Source organism: Sceloporus occidentalis, unplaced genomic scaffold, assembly GCF_023333645.1.
Source record: "Sceloporus occidentalis isolate IW3139 unplaced genomic scaffold, rSceOcc1.0.p SCAF_7, whole genome shotgun sequence".
NCBI lineage: Eukaryota > Metazoa > Chordata > Lepidosauria > Squamata > Phrynosomatidae > Sceloporus > Sceloporus occidentalis.
In genome coordinates this window covers 73797682-73816443 of record NW_028316987.1, presented here as the reverse complement: position 1 = coordinate 73816443, position 18762 = coordinate 73797682, and the positions used below count along the sequence as shown (strand labels likewise).

The following is an 18762-nucleotide window of genomic DNA, read 5'->3' as shown; positions in this document are numbered from 1 at the left end:
TCAAGATTTTTTGTCCTGTTCATAGTTTTAGTTTGAGTGTTTACTGCCATTATTAGGTGTGCTTGTTACTTATTTCTCTCTTTGTTTCAAAAACAGAAAGTTTACACATGAAGATTATTTTCCATTCATAACAGCAACTTCACACCATGTCCCTCCCCTCCCTTTGGTAAGGACTAGTGCTACAAAGCCTTTGAGGTGATGCTGTTACACTTCATTGAAGTGGAGAGTCCCCTATTCCACTTTACTGCTACTGCTTGTAGAAATGGAGAAGCTCACTGTGCAGTGATGTCAAATCACAGGTTTTGTATCAGTAGATGTTACCGAGGAAAGGGGAAGCAAAATTTATGAACATGTATATTTGTATATCTGAGTGTGTGTGTTTGTATTGCAGCAGCATTATAACATCTAGTTCAAGTCTTGTTTGCCTTTGGTTTGGGAAAGACTAGGTAAAAGTGACTCAGGAACTTCGCTGTGTCCTTTTGGTCCTGTATCATCCTTTCTGTGTTCATTGATTTAGTCTGTAATTATAAAACTGATGGTTTGGGCTAAAAGAAAACATCAATGATATGCTGTACAGAAAAACGGTGCTTATTCACTGCTGTATCTTAAAGTTATACTTGTCTTTCTCAGGTTAAATACAAAGAGCAGTATATTAAAGATATGAAAAAATACTGCTTCAATCCTCTCGAAAGTGCTTCTTTCAGGCAAGCACAACTTGCATCAGCCTTGGCAAGCAATGTAAGTAGGATTGGTTTGGCATTTCTGTAGACAAAACAGGGTTCTTTATATGTTGTTAGAGTTGCTCAGTGTGCATTTTATTTTCCCATTAGCATTTGCTTAGCCTTTAATTGGAAAGGTCTAATCTATTTCAAAGGATTAAACCCATTCCTAGAATAAAATGCTTTATGACTGTCTTTCACCAGACTGTGGTAGATGAGTGCCACCTAATGGCCACTGCAGATATTAGGTAAATGTGAAAATGCAGAACCTGTTTTTCCTCAATGCAAGTGACATTATTTATTTCTGTTACCTTTATTTTTTTTTTCATTCATTTGATATTCTCCTTGCAGGTGAAATACAAAAAGGACTTAGAAAACATGCATGAGCCAACTTCTGCCTTTCCAAATCTGTTACATTTGGAGCATGTTTTGAATGCCACTAAGATCCATAGTAATGTAAGTTGTTTTTCTTCAAATCATCTCCTTTTGGAAAAAGATTTTAGAATGTTAATTTAGCTGTAGTTCATTATGGTAAATATCCCTCCCAAATAAGCGTGCTTCAAGCTAATCCTACCATATATTTCTTTGGTCCCATGACTCAAAATTTCTTATACTTATCCCATCCCAATTCTACCTATGGAAGCATATATCAGCCATGATAATAAACTGCAAAAGTGGAAACTCACTTGGATGGGAAGGACTTCTTTGGTCTAGCAGAATATTTTTAAAGAATCTATACAAACTAAGGAGTTGAAAATGGATTCATCTTTTTATATCTCCGACTGCATCAATACCATGTTGGTAACAGGGCTGAACTAAGTTTTTTTGTTTTTGTTTTTTTGGCCTGGTGCACAGTCACAAATGGCACAACTTAAGACAAGTTACATGATACCCCAAACTAGGGAAATATGAAGTACAAAGTCCTGCTAGTATCTTTTGGCAGAAAAACACACAGTAATAACAATTTAAGTAACTAACAATTTTCCAACATTTCACAACGTTTAAAATCTGCTGTCTTGCTCTCCCTCATTCCATTCCATTTGTGTTTTGTTTGTTTTGATTCATGTTTCTCTGTTCTTTTCCTGCTCTTTCCTTCCATATAGAATGCATGATGTTGCTTGATTCTGCAGTTTTAAACTTCAAGTCTTCATGACTCAGCATCCCATTTTTTGTAGGTGACTGGTTTTTGATTGCCTTAACCTGGTGGAATGTCTGAATAGCATATAGATAGGAAAATAGTTCCAGTTTTTTAGTATTGAGGTCCATTTCAGTGAAGTAGTGTAACGAAAGGCTACATTTCAGTTTTAACATCAGTCTAACTTGAGAATAAACACCAGTGACTTAAATTTAGGTGAGAACGCTGACCTTGCCTATATTACTGAGAACTGAGTGAAGGCGCTGAAGGATTAATATCTACTAGTTGTGCCCTCTTGGATGGTGTGTTTAGGGCTAAAAGAGAATTGAGGGCTGTGGACTGATAGTATATAGGCAATTCCATCTCCTTTGAGCTTCTTGTTTGTTTTGAGTGGCAGTCCTTCGTGATTTGTTGGGTGTTTGATGCAGGATGTTTGTAGGTGTGCCACGTACTCTATTGCTTATGGTTCTCTCCCTTAACTCAAAGGAGTGTTGGTTTTCGTGTCCTCAACATCTATTCTGAGGAAACCTGAGGTTTATGGTGGCTGTTACAATTGTAGAGCCTCTCCCAAAAGATCATTAGTTCATCCCATTTATCACATCACACTCTCAGTTTGATTTTTTCTACTAGACAGGAGATTGGTAGTCTGAAAAGAGAACTTTTATGTCTACTTTACATCTGACCTACCTTATCATGGCCAGGTTTAGAATTACAGTCTAATCCTGTTAAGGTTTAGGATTACAGCCTAATACTAGAAAAACAGTGGCTCTGTGGTCAGGTTGTTCCCAGATTCAGGATCTGAGTAATCTACTTGTCTGGAAGTGTCAGGCATGACCTGGTTACTGCAATTAATATAGATCAGGAAGTATCTGGGACAAGGTCTGATCCTGTTTTAGCATGTGGATATAGTGCTGCAACAAGTCTGCCCAGCAATCTGTATGTTTCAGCTTTGCCAATATTTGCTTATTATATTTATCAGGGAAAGTATATTAGAGTAGGTTAAGGAAACGGTAAATTCTCAGTGAGAGAGCCCCAACATTATAGAAAGGAGAATGGGGCATGTCTGTTCCTGAAGAAACATGTCTTGGACTTGCAAGGTCTGAATTGCTATTTGTGATTATCATCACCTTCGTAGACAACATACTCAATGTGAGTGGTGAACAATCCACTCCAAGAAATCTTAGATGGTACTTATTTTCTAACATCTATTTTAGTCAGACTGTTGGGTGCACTCTGGGACATCTGTTCCAGGAGAGAGAAGAAAGATTGCAGCCATATTGATTCTCCTCTCATTACTGTTCAGTACAATTAACAACTATATCCTGTGCTGGTCTATGACCATAATAAAAATTCTATTCTATTCAAGTATATCCTCCTGGAGATGCTGTCCATCATTTTCCAACGGCTGAGTAAAGTCATCTAAAAAGTGTTGAGTCATCAATAGGCAGTTGATCTTTGTTTCAGTTTTTCATCAAATCTTGGTGAGGCAGTGGGAATGCTAAACCAATGCCTTTCCATGATAATTGTCTGAAGGACCAAGAAATTGAAGCTCAATTCAGGCAAGGTATTAGAGTGTGGTTCATATACTCTAATACAGGGGTAGGCAACGTGCGGCCCGCGGGCCGGATGCGGCCCGGCAAGGCCTTGGGACCGGCCCCAGCCCGGTCCTGCCGCCGATTGCCGCCGGAGCCTTTGGCCTCTCGCATCAGGGCGTGGGGCCTTTGGCCTATCAGGAGGAGGCAGGTAAGAGGGGGCAAGCAGCAGGCAAAGGGGGCAATTATCTATAGAAGCCTCTGAAACATGCATTTATATTAACATTTTTTAAAAAATCAGCAAAATTTTTTGCGTGTCCTCCATTTTTTTAAAAAAAGTGTCCTCCATTTGAAAATTTTGTCCCACATTTGTCCCCGTTTATTTATTTATTTATTTAATTTTTTTAAAAAATTAATTATTTATTTTTGGCTTCGGCCCCCCCAGTTGTCTGAGGGACAGCAACCTGGCCCCCGGCTCAAAAAGGTTGCCTACCCCTGCTCTAATAAATGATGTTCTACCAGGTCTGGAGGCATTGCACTTCACTTGGGATAAAATATAATTTGTGTTTCCAAGGTGATAATTGGTTTATTTTTGACTGGTGGCTTCTGAGGTGAATAGCTCAATGAGAATGTCCTGAGGGTAAAAACTGTTTGGCAATGGAACAAACTGGAAAGTAATGGACTCTCTTTTTGGTAATTTTAGAGATGAGGTTGAATGGTCAATTATTAGAAATATTTCAGCTATGAATTTTTGGCATTGCCTGGGGGTTGGACTAGGTGACCTCTGAGTTACCTTATGGCCCCAGTTCTACCATTCTGTGATTATAGGTTTCTCTCACCATCTTTTACTTGTTTAGGCTAGTATACCTCCTTCAGTTATCCATGCCCCAGAAACCTCCTGTTCAGATTATTGCCATGTGTTGCCCAAGGGGCTGACATTTGTAATGGTTTGGAAACTTCAGTTAATCTGGAATCCATCTGTAAAATTACTAATGGGATTGTGCATTATGAACATATTATACCAATACTTTCTCATCTTTATCTGCTCCTTGTCCATTTTTAGGCTCAATAGAAAACACTGGGTTTGATTTTTGCACTACTATCTTTTATACTTTAGGACTGTGATACTTAACAGTGTTTTCTCTTTGCAAATGTGTCTCTATGTACCCTAAAATAATTGCCAGAGGTCCTTTTTAAGTTGCCCCAACCAGAAGAAACATAATAGCTAAAGATAAAATATCCTTTCCTATACTAGTGTTCCAGTTATGAAATGCCATCTCCACAGAGGTTTGCTGATCTATAGTTTAATGTCCTGCACTTTAATAATAATGTTTTGGTGTCAAACAAAACAAAACAAAAACAAAACTGTTTTCTCAGTCCTTTCAATACTTCCTGTAATTTGTTGAATTAGTTTTAATTCTTTTGTTTTTATTGTTTGCTTTTTATTTATAAGCTTGTGGTGAGTTGAATTTAGGTGTTTTTTAAAAAAATGCTCCTCATTTGATTTTATTACTGATTTTATCATTTTAATCTAAGTTTCCTTGATTTTTTTTTGTTTTATTTTAGGATGACGTACAAATATCATCAACAAAGTAATTCTATTCGGTAGAAAGACTACATAATATTTTACGTACTTCCACTAGGAGGCAATAAAAGACTGCCAAACCAACTATTTAATATTTCTGTATTTCTGGATGCATTGGGTTATTAAAGACTTAGACTGGGGTCCAAACAGCTGTGCATGATCTACTCATGGGCTTTTTCAGACCCCTAAAATCTCCCACTGAAAGTGAGGAGACCTTTTCCAGCTGGATTCCATCAAGAATGGGGAAGCTGCCCTTGCTACCAAAAGGAAAAACCAATAGCACCATTCATTATTTTATGTGCTAAAACACATTAGATATATGGAGATCTCTGTGGATCTAAGATTTATCATTACCTTTTATTTTTTATAAGCCACAATGCCTTTATTAAAAAAACCGCACATGTGCTACAGTGAGGGATGTTGCCATTGTAGGTGTCTATCTACCTACCCGTTGCTAGCTGTGGCTATGGATTTTGGAGGGATCGAACTCCCTGTACTTAGTCACGCCAAGAAATTATCAGTGCAGTGTGAGCAGACTGTTCACTGCTGAAAATGAGAGGTTGATACTTACCATGAATGATCATTCTAAGAAGGTTGAATGAGCAATCCACCAGCTGCCTTGATCAGCTGGTGTGAAGGAATAACCCACTAGTTGTGGATTGGTCCTTCAGCCAGTCTGAGAATGCCTTTCAGAGTTGCATGTATGCTTCAGAATAGATTAAATGTTTGGCAACACCACATGTAACTGAAGTGTAGCATTTCTGTGTTTGTATGTAGTGCCCTAACTGGACAAGAATGATAACATTTGTGTCTTTTTAAAAAAAATAAAATATTTTACAATTCCACTTAGAAGTTTAAAAGTCAAGTAAAATATATTTGCTTCTCTGTTTCAGTATGAATATAAAAAACTGTTTGAAAAAAGTAAGGGATTGTACCATTTTCGACCAGATACAGCAGAACAGCAACACCACAAAGAAAATGCTGTGCTCCAAAGTCAGGTATGCTCATTCTGTTCACTGTCCAATAACACAGGTGATTTGTGGAGTATATGCTATGTATAGCGTACACTTCTGTTAAGGCAGGAAATGCTTTATACACAGAAAAGGAAAATTCTTGTACTCATACTAATTTTTTTTCTTCACATGAGCAAATGGTAAATCTCTCCATATGAGGATTTTTAAAAATTGTTCTACATATATTTGCTTGTAGTTTTCATGAATCCTCTGTTTTATTAGGTTAAATACAAAGAGAAATATGAAAAATCCAAAGGCAAGTCTATGCTGGAATTTGCAGATACGCCATCATACCAAGTTTCAAAGGAGGTGCAAAGATTTCAAAGTGGGGTTAGTGGAATGCTTTTAAAAACTATTGCTGTAACACACTTGTCACCAATGTACTGTGCTGACATTCTCTTCTTTTACTATGATGAAGATCAATTACTCACAGTGCAAGGAGGTACTTGGGCCTAATCTATAGATGATAATTGATAGGGTTTTGGGGATTGCTTTCAGTGAACAGCAGATCAGCTTTTGATATATCATGTCCTCACACTAGGGATGGGGAAATATCTAATGAATAAAGAAAAGAATAAGTGGCTTCTCAAATTTTAAATAACCTCGATAAAGGGAAATCCCTCAATTCCCTTTCTCATTTCTCCCAGTTGTCATATCATCTAAAGAACTATTCCTGCCCCTGCCAAGCCCAGATCTACTTTGTTTCCTGCAACACAGATGTATAATATTTAGTAGGAAGGTGGTGGGTAGCCAAGGAAAGAGGATCATCACCAGCTTTTCTATAGCTGGTACACAAAGATGACAGCATCTTCTGGAGTATCCCTGGGAAGCTGTTGAGGATGAGCACACTGTGTACCAGCTATCAGAATAAAACCATCAGTAATCCTCTTTGCTTGGCATCTCCCTGCCCTCTCATCAGTCACTGCATGGTCATGCTGAGGGACAGGATACAACAGAGCAAGGATCAGGGGTGGGGGAATAGCTGAGAAATGATCTCTGCTCCCCCCCCCCGACATTCTGTGTGGTGATCTTCCTTTCTCAGATGTCCTGCCTTCTCCCACTGGTCACTACCATAGCTGTGCCAGATGAAGGGGTGAGGAGCTGCCACTGTTTGTTTCAGAATTACAGAGGCAGTGTCAGCAGGGATCCTACATGTGGGGCTGCCTACCACCACCCTCCTGGTGGCCACTACTATGGCTGCATAGGGGTCAAAGAAATGAGAGGCAGTTGAAGGAGAGTCTCCTCTGCCTATATACTTCATTAGTGATGTCTATCGTTCTTGCTTAGCTGCCCTCTCCCATCAGTCACTAGAATAGCCATGATGCAGGAGACGTGCTGCCTCTGTCAGTGTTAGAGTAACAGAAGCAGTGTAAGTGGTGATCGACCATGTGCAGGTGCTCCCTGCCTCCTACCTGCTTATCACTACAATAGCTGCACTGGGAATAGGAGGAGGGGAGCCATGTTAGGTGGATCGTTTCCATTGCCTGATGCAAAAGTTCAGATGCAGTTCCAATGGTCATCCATTTTGCGCTGCTGATGCCACCTGCTCCCACCGGCTACTGCAATAGCTATACCATACGAGGGGGTGGGGATAATTTTGCTTAGAGGATTTCTGATGTTGTCTTTGTCAGAAGAATAGGGGCAGCCATGGAGAGCCTCCTCATTGCTCCCAATCACAACAGTGGCTGTGCAGGGTGATGGAGAACAGCCAAGATGGGATGGAAGGTTTCTCCACTCATGCAAAGACATTTTTTAATATTGTGGAGTAATCCAAGATGAGCCTACAGCAGGGAGAAAACTGATTAAACAAATAATTTAAAGAAGTACATCCCTGTCCCCCACCTTCAAAATATGTTTGCAGTGTGGTATGCTATTTAAGCATCTGGATATGTGAGAACTAAAAAAGATAATTATCTGACTTACATTTTACCTTCCATTTGATGTTACCATAGTTGTTTTAGAGTTGAACTTCAATATACCTTGAGTATTTAGATCATGTGCTGTATTTATGCTTTGAGATTGTTCAATGAAACTTTTAATTCTTGTTGTATCAAGATTATTGTATGTTCTATAAAATGTATATAAAATGTGTGCATTTAAGAAATAGGGTTTTTTGTTCACAGAAAATATATCGAAAAGAATTTGAAGATAAAGTCAAAGGGAAGGCGGCATTGGATTTAGACAAGACACCAGAATTTTTGCATGTAAAGCAGATTACTAAATTGCTAAAAGAGGTAAAAAAATTAAGTTAGAGTTTGGAATGACTACTTGTCATATTTTAATCTATATATCTATCAATAGGCAATTTGTTCTAAAGTGAGGTGTGAATTTTTCACTTTATTTACTTAAAAGCTTTTATAAACTTTATAAACTTTCTTTTGCCTTTTGAGATGACGACTCAAGACAACAGTATGGAATAAAACTAGGTCATATACCTATTGAATAAACTAAAACTACAATGAGTACAATTCAGTCCAAATAATACATAGGCTGTTACGAAACTGGAGACTAAGGATTAATACTACACTAGTTACCAAAATAAAATGACCATCCTGGTTCCAAGCAATAGCTCAGAAAGATAGAAGTGGCAAGGACAACCTTCCCATTCCAAAGTTGTTTCATGATATCACTAATAAATAATAATAATAATAATAAAGCTTTTATATATATACCGCTTTTCCTTCAGATCAAAGCGGTGTACATACGGTAAAACTCTATGATACATATCAAATACAATAATTAAAAACAGTTTTAAAACAGTTATAAACATTCATAAACATTCAATATAACTAGGATAATTGGTATATCAATTATGGGTAGTCTTCCAATCTGGTCGGGGAATACTTTCTACAAAGAATCGGGAGGGTATGCTAACTGGAAGAGATAAGTTTTTAATGCCTTCTTGAAGGCCTCCAATGTACAAATAGATTGAATCTCCTCCGGGAGTGCATTCCAGTGAGTTGGAGCTATCATTGTGTAAGCTCTTTGGTGAGTTGTTACCAATCTCACCTTGGGGTGTTCAGGCAACAATTTCCCCGTTGGGGAAATGGGCTACATGAAATCACTTTATCCAGCCCAAGCTCCCAACCAGACAAGAGGAGAATAAATGTAAATAAAGCTAAAGCCAAAATCCTTTCACCTCTCAGGCAGTATGATGTAGGCAAATAATTAAATAAAAAAATAAAAATAAATCATTGAGCTTCCAAATGTACCACAGAAAAAGCAATGTTAATGTTAACTTGTCTTCTTTCATTTCCCATTCTGTTAGCAGTCAGACTTTTACATATATAAAGATCTATTTTTTTTCTTAGCCCTGACAAGAGTAGAACCACTGAATCAAATTGATTCACCTATATGTTGACACACAATTCAACAATCGATTGAATGTAGGGATTAATTGACAGGACTCCAGTCCAAATCTCTCCCATCTCTATTGTGCAAATGCTGCTGTAGTTTAATAACACTGTTGTATAGTAGCTACTGTAACCTTATGTATTCAAATATCATGACAAACTCTTGTTTGTAGGAACTGTGGGCAGCCAATTTACTCAGAGGGACAAAGCATACAGGCAGCAAGGAGTGTCCTCTGGTCACTTTGGTCGTGACTGGGCCGGGACCATGACAATTGCATGGCCCGCTCTCAAAGCGGCCCACCACCACGGTCCAAATCCATGTGCTGTGGGCGCTGGATTATTCCAGCTCCAGGCTTTCATGGCTGGCATCCATAGTTTTTTGTGGATTTTTCGGGCCTATGTGGCCATGTAATATAAGAGTTTATTCCACAAATGCTGGTAAAATGTCAGGAATAAAGTCTTATAGAACATGGCCACATAGCCTGAAAAACCCACAGAAAACTATTCCAGCTCCTTTTTGATCTGGTCCAAAGGAGCAGATTGCAAAGTCAGAGTGGTTTATGGCTGCTTTGGGGTCTTGCATAATCTGAACATCATGCCCTCAAAGCAGCTGGAAGCTGCTTTCTTTGACCTGTGTGATTTGGGCCAAAGTCGTGTTTTTTTTACTCTGGTTTGTTGACCAACTGTAAAATATAGTTTACCAATTTAGATATCACACCATATCAAAGTTAGGTTTCATTAACTGTTTTTAGTGTGATGTTTAAATTGAGTTTGTGCGTATTTGGACGTAAATTGGACAACTCTCCTTTTGTCAATCAAACAAGAAAGCCTTATGCTGACTATTTCCTTTTCTGACTATGCATAACACAAATGGAAATGGTTTTGGCTTGCCTTTTCTCCCATGTTAGCACAATATTCTTCTACATGCTTATTTCAGTCACAAGTGTTCAATCATACTATGCAACTTTGATGTTAGGATAAGTGTCTTTTGTATAGTATTTAATGTACCTTTGCGAATAATGACAGCATTAGTAGAACTTGAGTGACAGGGTCATTTACTTGTCTGTAGTGTGCAGAGCAACCATCCAGAGTAGGAGCTCTTCCAATTCTTACACTGTCTGTTTAACTATAATACTAGTATATAAAAGAGATTTTTTTTCCAGGAGCAAGGTACAGATTGTAAAGCAATCTTTTCACTCTAGGTGCATCATACCTTTTGATTTCCCAATTCTATTTTAACTATGGTAAACGTGCAGTATCTAATTCATATTTTATAGAGATTTTCAAAGTATTCCTTGAAATATTTAATAAGAAGTTTTTCTTTTCAAGATCTTGCTCACGATTTAAAGCATAGAAATGTTTTTTTTAAAACCTTCAGAAAGAGTATAGAAAAGATTTGGAAGAAGGGATGAAAGGAAAAGGAATGACGGTGTTTGAAGATACGCCAGATTTGATTAGAGTGAAAAATGCAGCTCAGATACTAAATGAGGTAGGTTATGTTAGCAAAGGTTATTAATGTCATGGAAAGTGAGCCCTTCACAAAGCACCCAATGAAATATATTCTTAGTTTTTGCAGTCTGTTGGAAAAGGACATGCTTTGAAATTGCTTCTCTCTGCCCCCCCCCCCTTTTTTTTTTACAGAAGGAATACAGAAAAGATCTGGAAAATGAAATAAAAGGCAAAGGAGTTAAGCTTATTTCAGAAACTCCTGACATGCAAAGAGCAAAAAGGGCATCTGAAATTGTTAGTGAGGTCAGAAAAGGAAAATATCTAAAATCTTGCTTTGTATCTTTTATAGCTTTGTGCAATTAACAAAAGTTATTGATCAGTACATCAGCACAAGAATTCTTTATATTTCTGTATATGGTAGTAGTGCTTTTGTTTATTATTGAAAGCCATTGTAGAGATATATGCTTACAAAGGATATAGGACTTTATCAAGTGAAAATACATAGAATGTAACCCTGGAAATGTTTGGTTTGCAGTATGCATCAGCTCTAACTTGGCAAAGCCAGTAGTCAGTGATGATGAGCTGTACAGTCCTACAACAACTGGAAAGCCACATGTTTCCCATCCCTTGTGCAGCTGGAATGAAGTTGTAGGTTGCTCAGTCATTTCCCTGTTTAGGTCACATTCCTGTGTTCACTTACCTGAAACTATATAATGCTGAATTCAATAGGATTAGTTTTCAAATAGATATGTATTGGATTCAACTGTCAAACATTATTTTATTTTGGTAGAATTTTATGTGCTTGTGGAGTCTGGCTCTGAGTTTGTATAGAAATCTTGACATTACAAATATCAGTTCTAGGGAGGTTAGCTGAGAACACCTCTTTATATTTTAAATTATTTGGGGAAATAGAATGTGTTATTTTAGGCCTTGCTGAAGATAAAGTATTCATTTTACACCAAGTATTTATAATTTGTTCTCTGACTGTTATAGTCCAGTGCAGTCTATGTGAACTAGTGGAGTTATCCTTACTTGCTAGAAAACAGAGACACATCTCTTTAACTCATTAGAATTTAAAATAAACATTTCTTTGTTTTTTTAAAGAGAGTAAAAGAAGAACAGAATATTCTTTTAATAGGCAAAAACTCCAAAACATTGTTATAGATGAGGAAGAATTCTGCTTGAGAGAGTAACCACTCCAGTTTGCTTTCTAAATTGTAAACTGGCCTGTGAGGCCAGCATAGTCTTGATTATACCACTAGTGTGTGTCCCTTAAAAGCTCTTTATTTTAACTTTTCAATTTGTCTCATTCTGAATCTTGCATTCACAGAAAGAATATAAAAAGGATCTTGAGGATGAAATTAAAGGAAAAGGAATGCAGGTGGGCACAGATACACCTGAAATTCAAAGAGCTAAAAGAGCTTCTGAAATTGCAAGCCAGGTTTGTTCAATGGAATTTCACTATTTATAACCCCGTATAAAATATTGCTTTGACAGCTTACACAAAATATATACATGATTTTACAAGTAGAAGCTGGTGTTTGTTGTTCTTTCATTTGTCATCTGAGCAAAAATAAATTGCTTTACCCCCCCTTATGATGGGTTACAGTGTTTAATGATATTAGCTTTAATGGGAAAAATACTAGGTCCACGATGAAGGACTTTTGGGTGGTGCAGATGTTGGCAGAGGGACAATGAAACTTGCTAAGTTGTAAGACTACTCCCTTCTTGAAACACTGAATAGGAGTTATTTTCATTCTTATTTGCATTAAATGTCACAATCAGTGCATTTCTAAATATGTTCATGTTTCCACTAATGGGTGAATTGCTGTTGCTACCTTTTCTGGATTATGGCCACTGTCCATAATATTCAGTTTTATCAAATCTGAATCTGAGACCTGACTTGAGATTATGAGAACATTCTTAAATATTTTCATTTTAGATCCTTAACTCTTAAAACATTGCTACAATACTCTGATTTCAAATATTCATCCTTTTTGTGTTGTTATCTTCTTGAGGGGGGAGGCATATCAGATATGCCACAGTTCTGAGTGTGAAAAAAGACATTTTGACCTTCAAGGGTGTTATTTAATAAAAGCACACAGATTAAAGCAGGATCTGTATAAAAGCTTGCACTACTGTAGATCTGAGTATTGCTTGTTCTGTCTTTCACAGAAAGAATACAAGAAACATCTAGAAATGGAAATTAAAGGGAAAGGAATGCAGGTGGGCATGGATACTCCTGATATACAACGAGCAAAGAAAGCTTATGAAATTGCAAGCCAGGTTAGTGCAAGATGCAGCACTTCAATGGCATTTACAGTAAAATACAATGGGCTTTTAAAAATGTGTTTTGACAAAATCCTTTTGAAAGTAGAATGTATAGAAAATAAAAAGTGAATCCCACAGAAGCACAGCCAGGCATCAGGAATCTAGTTTGTGTTGCAAGCAATGCTGTGAAAGGCGCACACATGATTTTTTCCAGCTGTATGGATATGAAAGCCTAAAGATATTGTGTGTCTAAGAATTCATTAACGTGCCATTTCTTGCAGAAAGAATATATGAAGCACCTGGAGACTGAAATCAAAGGGAAAGGAATGCAAGTGGGCACAGATATCCCAGAGATACAGCGAGCAAAGAAAGCTTCTGAAATAGCCAGCCAGGTGTGTAAGGAATGAAGAATAATTAAGAGTTGTATTTAGTTCAGGGATGCTTTTTTGTGTACAGGATTGCTCACTTTGTTCTGATCTGAATTGTTTTTTTTAGGAATTAGGTTATGCCAGTGCACTTGCTTTAACATGTGAATGCTAGTCTGCAATCAACAATTTAGACTTTAATTATACTAAGGTTCAGGTTACCACAATCAGGCAGTGTTTACAAGTGGTTTTAGATTAGATTTACATATATTTATGTTCATGTTTCAATTTCTGGTGCATTCCTATTGTGTGTGTATGTGTGTGTGTTTGTATGTATTTGTTTTCACAGAAAAGGTACAAAAATGAAGCAGAAAAGATGATGAGTACCTATTCTGCTGTGCCTGACACTCCTGAAATCGAAAGGGTTAAAAAAACACAGAGAAATATCAGTTCTGTAAGTAGTAGCATACATCTTAGTTTCTCACCATCTTATGAATTGGCTTGGATCCCAGGACAGTGGTTCTTAACCTGTGGACTTCTAAGGAGCCACCTTGCCCTGACAGGGGGTCTGTGGGGCCCTTTGGAGCTTGCTCACTTCCTCTGCCTCTCTCTCATGTGGCTGGATTACATGTGGAGGTACCTGGCATGGTGGAGGGAAGGAATCTGGGAGGATGGCCTGAGTAATGAGACCCCCCCCCTTTTCCTGCCCCACTGCCATACTCCCTAGGGGCCTGCTCACTCTCCCTGCCTTTTTCTCCTGAGGGTGGAGCACATGTGGACCAAAAGGCAATCCTAGTTGCCCCAAGTTAAGGAGTATAGTAAGTACAGTATTTTATGTACTTTAGGATTTTAAATCTTGAGTTAAGTCTTGGGGGTCTTCAGCAACAAAAGATATTTCAAGGGAGTCCCTGTTATAGAAAAGGATAAGAACCACTATCATAGAACTATGGAAGTGTGCCATTCATTGCCCCCAAACTGTATGGCCTGTTTGGTAAACGTTACATTACTATTTGGATGTTAATGGATTGAATTGGCAACCCAATTAATCTAATACATTAAAAAGCAGCTGAGGCTTGGAAAGAATAATTGTTTGAACCATTCTAGTTTTTTTTTAAAAAAAATAAATAGCCCAAATAGTGTGTCCATGTGATTTGTCACAAATGATGTGATTTATTGATTTTTAAATAAATTTTGACACCAGTTCCATATAAATATAAAATATCCTGTCCATGTTGTAAAGGCAGGTTTCATGAGATCTTTTCTTACTATTCAGTCTGGTTCACTTTTGTATGTTACTTGAATTATACAGAACGTTCATTTTTTTCCATTTAAGAGACTTCCTTCAGAATTTATTTTGGGTATCTAATGTAATTTAGCTTGCTAGAATTTAAAAGACTGGCCAGGATCCAATTGTGTACTCTTTACTGCTTTCAGTGGAATCACCAATCTTCTCCCTCCTAAAACCTGTACTCTTTGAAAACATTTGGCGGAAGCAACTGGCAAGCCCACTGGAGTAGATTTTAAGGGTGTAGCAGGAGTTGCAATGACAAGAAGAGGGCCCCAATTTTCCTATCCTGAATCTCGGCTAAAATAATTAGCTTGTAAAGCCTGGTAATCATTTGAATCTTTCAGAAACAAGGCGATGATATTCCAGGGATTCGGAATAGTTTTTAAATGTTTGGCTCTTAGGCTATGTAGAACTTTTTATTTTTGTGGAACAATAAAAGCAAGACTTTATTTACTGCTTTCTTGGCAAAAGCCCTTGTCTTGCTATAATAGTAATCGTTTTATACCAATGAAGATATAGGAAGAGGAGAGAATCATGCTTTGGTGTGCTGGAGAAGAAAAAATGTTCATTACATTAGGTTATGGGATTAATAATTTCAAGGATGATTAATTTCTGTACTTTTCTCCCTGTTGGCGGAGAAAATGAATATTTCTATATAGTTTTTACCCAGTAGGTGCATATCACAAAGTGTAGCAAAAACAATTTGTGCACAAATACTTGTAGGTTTTTTTTACAACAGTTGTAGGATTTGTACAAACCTGCATTTTTCAAATACAGCTGTTAGCAGCAAGAAAAACAGTGTGTGCATGTGCATATGTGCACACAAACTCATTATTTCTGTACAAAACTAGATATGTTTCTGGAAACGGAATTGTTCAAAAATTATTATTATTATTATTTTACAAAAACCCAATTTGTTTTTGTTTTTTGTGGGGTTTTTTTTTTAGTATCATTCAGTAGGTGCCCATGTTAGTCAGAACACATGTTTCTATGGAAATGTGTTTCTGCATGCTTGCAGTGACTTTTCCAGAGTATAGCACTGTCTAGTCTTTGAGTGCAAAGGCCCACTCTGGGTTAACCTTGTTTAAGCCTACTGATGAAAAGCTAGGATTTGAAACTATACTGTGATTATGACTAACCGTAGTTTTAACCATGCCAGTTTTCTGAACTCAGATATCACAAGGAACCATGGCTTGGTTAAAATTGGAAGCAAACACTTCTTGAATTTATGAAAGAAAGTAGGAGATCATATGATACTGACGTTCTCTGGAACTTGTTCATGTAACAGAAAACCATGATTTACCATTAGATCTAAGCTGCTTTCATTACAAAACATTTCTGAATATGGACATGTGTATCCTTTGGATGGGAACAGTATTTTTTTCTTTTTACAAATTCTGAGATATTTGAGGACTGTTACACTGTTCAGATATTCAAACCAATCCAAGTTGGGTTGAAAATTAATAAATTTGGGATTAAAATAATTCTATTTATATTTTCACATTTATTATCATATCACTTTTCAGCTTAAAAAGCTTTGACATTACTTTGAATGATCGTTAATACTGGCTAACACTGGCTTGAAACATACAGGCCACATAAAGCAGCTTCCGGAGCTGTGAAGGTGTGATGTTCAAAGAATGCATGCCTCCAAAGCGGAAGGAAGCTGCTCCAACACCATGATCTGGTCCTTTGGAATAATAACTGGCTCTTGGTGATGGCCAATTTGGGACAGTGGACGCGGCTCACTTTTGGAGTGGGCCACGCAGTTATCACAGTCTTAGTTGAATTGCGGTTGGAATAGCCAATGGCTGGTTTTTATTGGCCATGTGCTTTGTTCAACAGCCTCAGACAGAATACCTGCCTTTTAACTACCATGGTTCCATCCTATGGTATTCTGGGGTTTGCAGTTTTGGGAGGAGTACTTAGAATTCTCAGCTAGACAGCTCTAGTCCCTCACTGAACTACAGACACCAGTTCTATAGGATGTCATGACACTTAAAAGTGGAATCAGTGTGCTATGCTGTGAAAGGGTCCAATAACAATTGAAGGATCCGAGGCTCAAGAATGACAGACTTTCTTCTCCTTTCTTGGGTGATACATGAGACCCTCAACTATCTTCTGAAAGCTTTTTGCATTTAAAACTGAAACATCCCCATTTATGTAAACAATGAGCACAAATGTATTCTAGCATTTAGAATATTGCCTGTTTCCACTTCCTCAGATATTTGTGCTAGTGTCTCTTATTATTATTTTTTCTTTTTGTTTCATAAAGGTATTCTACAAGAAGGGGATAGGTGCTGCTGGCACAGCATTAACAGAGACTCCTGAAATGGAGCGAGTAAAGAAAAATCAGCAAAATATTAGTGCAGTAAGTTTTAATAGTGCTCCTTTGTATAAATAATGTGTCATCATCATTACTATTGAAGTGTAATGTGAAAAAACAAAGGGAATATAAAGGTAACTTCTAAAGTACAGTCATCCCTTCCCTTACACGGAGGATCCGTTCCAGGACACCCCCCCCCCCCGGATAAGGGAAAAAACGCAGATGCTCAAGCACTGTATCAAAGAATATATTTAATTAGTTATTCAGTTCTATTTATAGCCTACTTTTCATAACGATCCCAAAGCAGGAAACAAAATAATATTAAAACAATTCAAGAAACATTAATGAAATAATAATACAGCATGAACATCTAATAAAATCAATAAATAATCTGCAGATAGAAACACATACTAGACAGAGATCAACAATGACCATTCTTATATGTCTTAATAAATAGATAGGTATTAGCCAGATGATGAAATGCCAGCAGATTTGGCACAGGGAATACCTCTTGGGTGGAGGCTTAAATACTCTAAGGCACCAGACCCTGTCTGATCTTAGAGGCTAAGCAGGGTCAGCCCTGGTCAATACTTGGATGGAAGACTATCAATGAATGTCTGGTGCTGTACCCTTGGTATCTACTGGGATTTGGTTCTATGATCCCCTGTAAATACCAAAATCTGTGCATGCTCAAGTCCCATTAAATACAATGGCATAGTAAAATGGCAAAATCAAGGTTTGCTTTTTGGAATTTATATTTTTTTGAATATTTGTATGCCTTGGATGGTTGAATCCATGGGTAAAGAATTTGTGGATATGAAGGGCCAACTGTATTTCAGAACTAGCAAACCACCTTTGCCAAAGAAAACACTTTGAAATTCATGGCATCACCATAAGTCAGCAGGAGACTTGAATGCAAACACACACATACCTCTTGAATGAGAAGATTCCATAGTCAGAGTTCTGCTACCACAGAGGAGACCCTGTCTTTGGTTATCACTAGGCAGCCTTTTCTTTGGGTTGGGACAACAAGATTTTCCTCTCTCCCAAACTGAATGGCCCTATAACTCTGTAGCAAAAGATATTTTTCTAGACATACATTTGAAACTCCTGGTGGTGGCGGTGGTAGTAGTAGTAGAGGCTAACAGGAGAAAAGTGCTAGACAGCAGAAAAATTAAGAACTCTTTGTACATTTCTGCTTTTAGTTTTTCCATCCTGAAGCTGCTGTACTAATTGGGATAAAAAAGAACCAGCCTCTAATTAATTTGCATGTAACTTGTAGTTACATATAGAAATGTATGTATGAAGTGTACTTCCTTTTTGTGCATCTTTGTTTCTTCAGTTTCTTCTTTAGGATTCCAGAATCTGCTATTCGATTTGGCAACTTTTTCTAATATCCTTCAGATCTGCAAAGTGTTTGACTTCATCATGAACACCGAAATGAAACAAACATTCAATTTGTATTAAATACAATGAGCAGAGAATGGTTTATGATATGGTTTGTTATTGGGAATGAGTGTTAATAGGGAAACCTTTTCTTTGAACACGTCCAGTAATCACAATGCAAATTCACAGTGATCTTAGTAGAGGTTGCACATCAGTAACAGTATCTAGAGATCTGTATCTCAAAGTAAATTATTTTAAAATTAGTAATACTGTTGTGTGTGCATATTTTACCAAACAATTGTCCTTCAGTTTCAAGTGTTAATAAATACCAACTAATTGG

At 37.4% G+C, this 18762-nt stretch overlaps 1 protein-coding gene across 4 annotated transcripts in view; it reads left to right on the top strand.

The window, feature by feature from the left end:
- Positions 1–18762, top strand: part of NEBL (nebulette) — a 192208-nt gene that overhangs the window by 142754 nt on the left and 30692 nt on the right. For 3 of the 4 annotated variants that reach the window (XM_089533335.1, XM_089533337.1, XM_089533336.1), the window contains exons 8-19: positions 631–738; positions 1071–1175; positions 5865–5969; positions 6207–6314; positions 8108–8218; positions 10716–10826; positions 10979–11089; positions 12117–12227; positions 12962–13072; positions 13339–13449; positions 13772–13876; positions 16986–17081. The exons of the other annotated variant lie outside the window; for it this stretch is intronic. In XM_089533335.1, the coding sequence (XP_089389461.1) occupies positions 631–738; positions 1071–1175; positions 5865–5969; positions 6207–6314; positions 8108–8218; positions 10716–10826; positions 10979–11089; positions 12117–12227; positions 12962–13072; positions 13339–13449; positions 13772–13876; positions 16986–17081 (1293 nt within the window). The remainder of the gene's footprint in view (positions 1–630; positions 739–1070; positions 1176–5864; positions 5970–6206; positions 6315–8107; positions 8219–10715; positions 10827–10978; positions 11090–12116; positions 12228–12961; positions 13073–13338; positions 13450–13771; positions 13877–16985; positions 17082–18762) is intronic. 4 annotated transcript variants of the gene reach the window in all.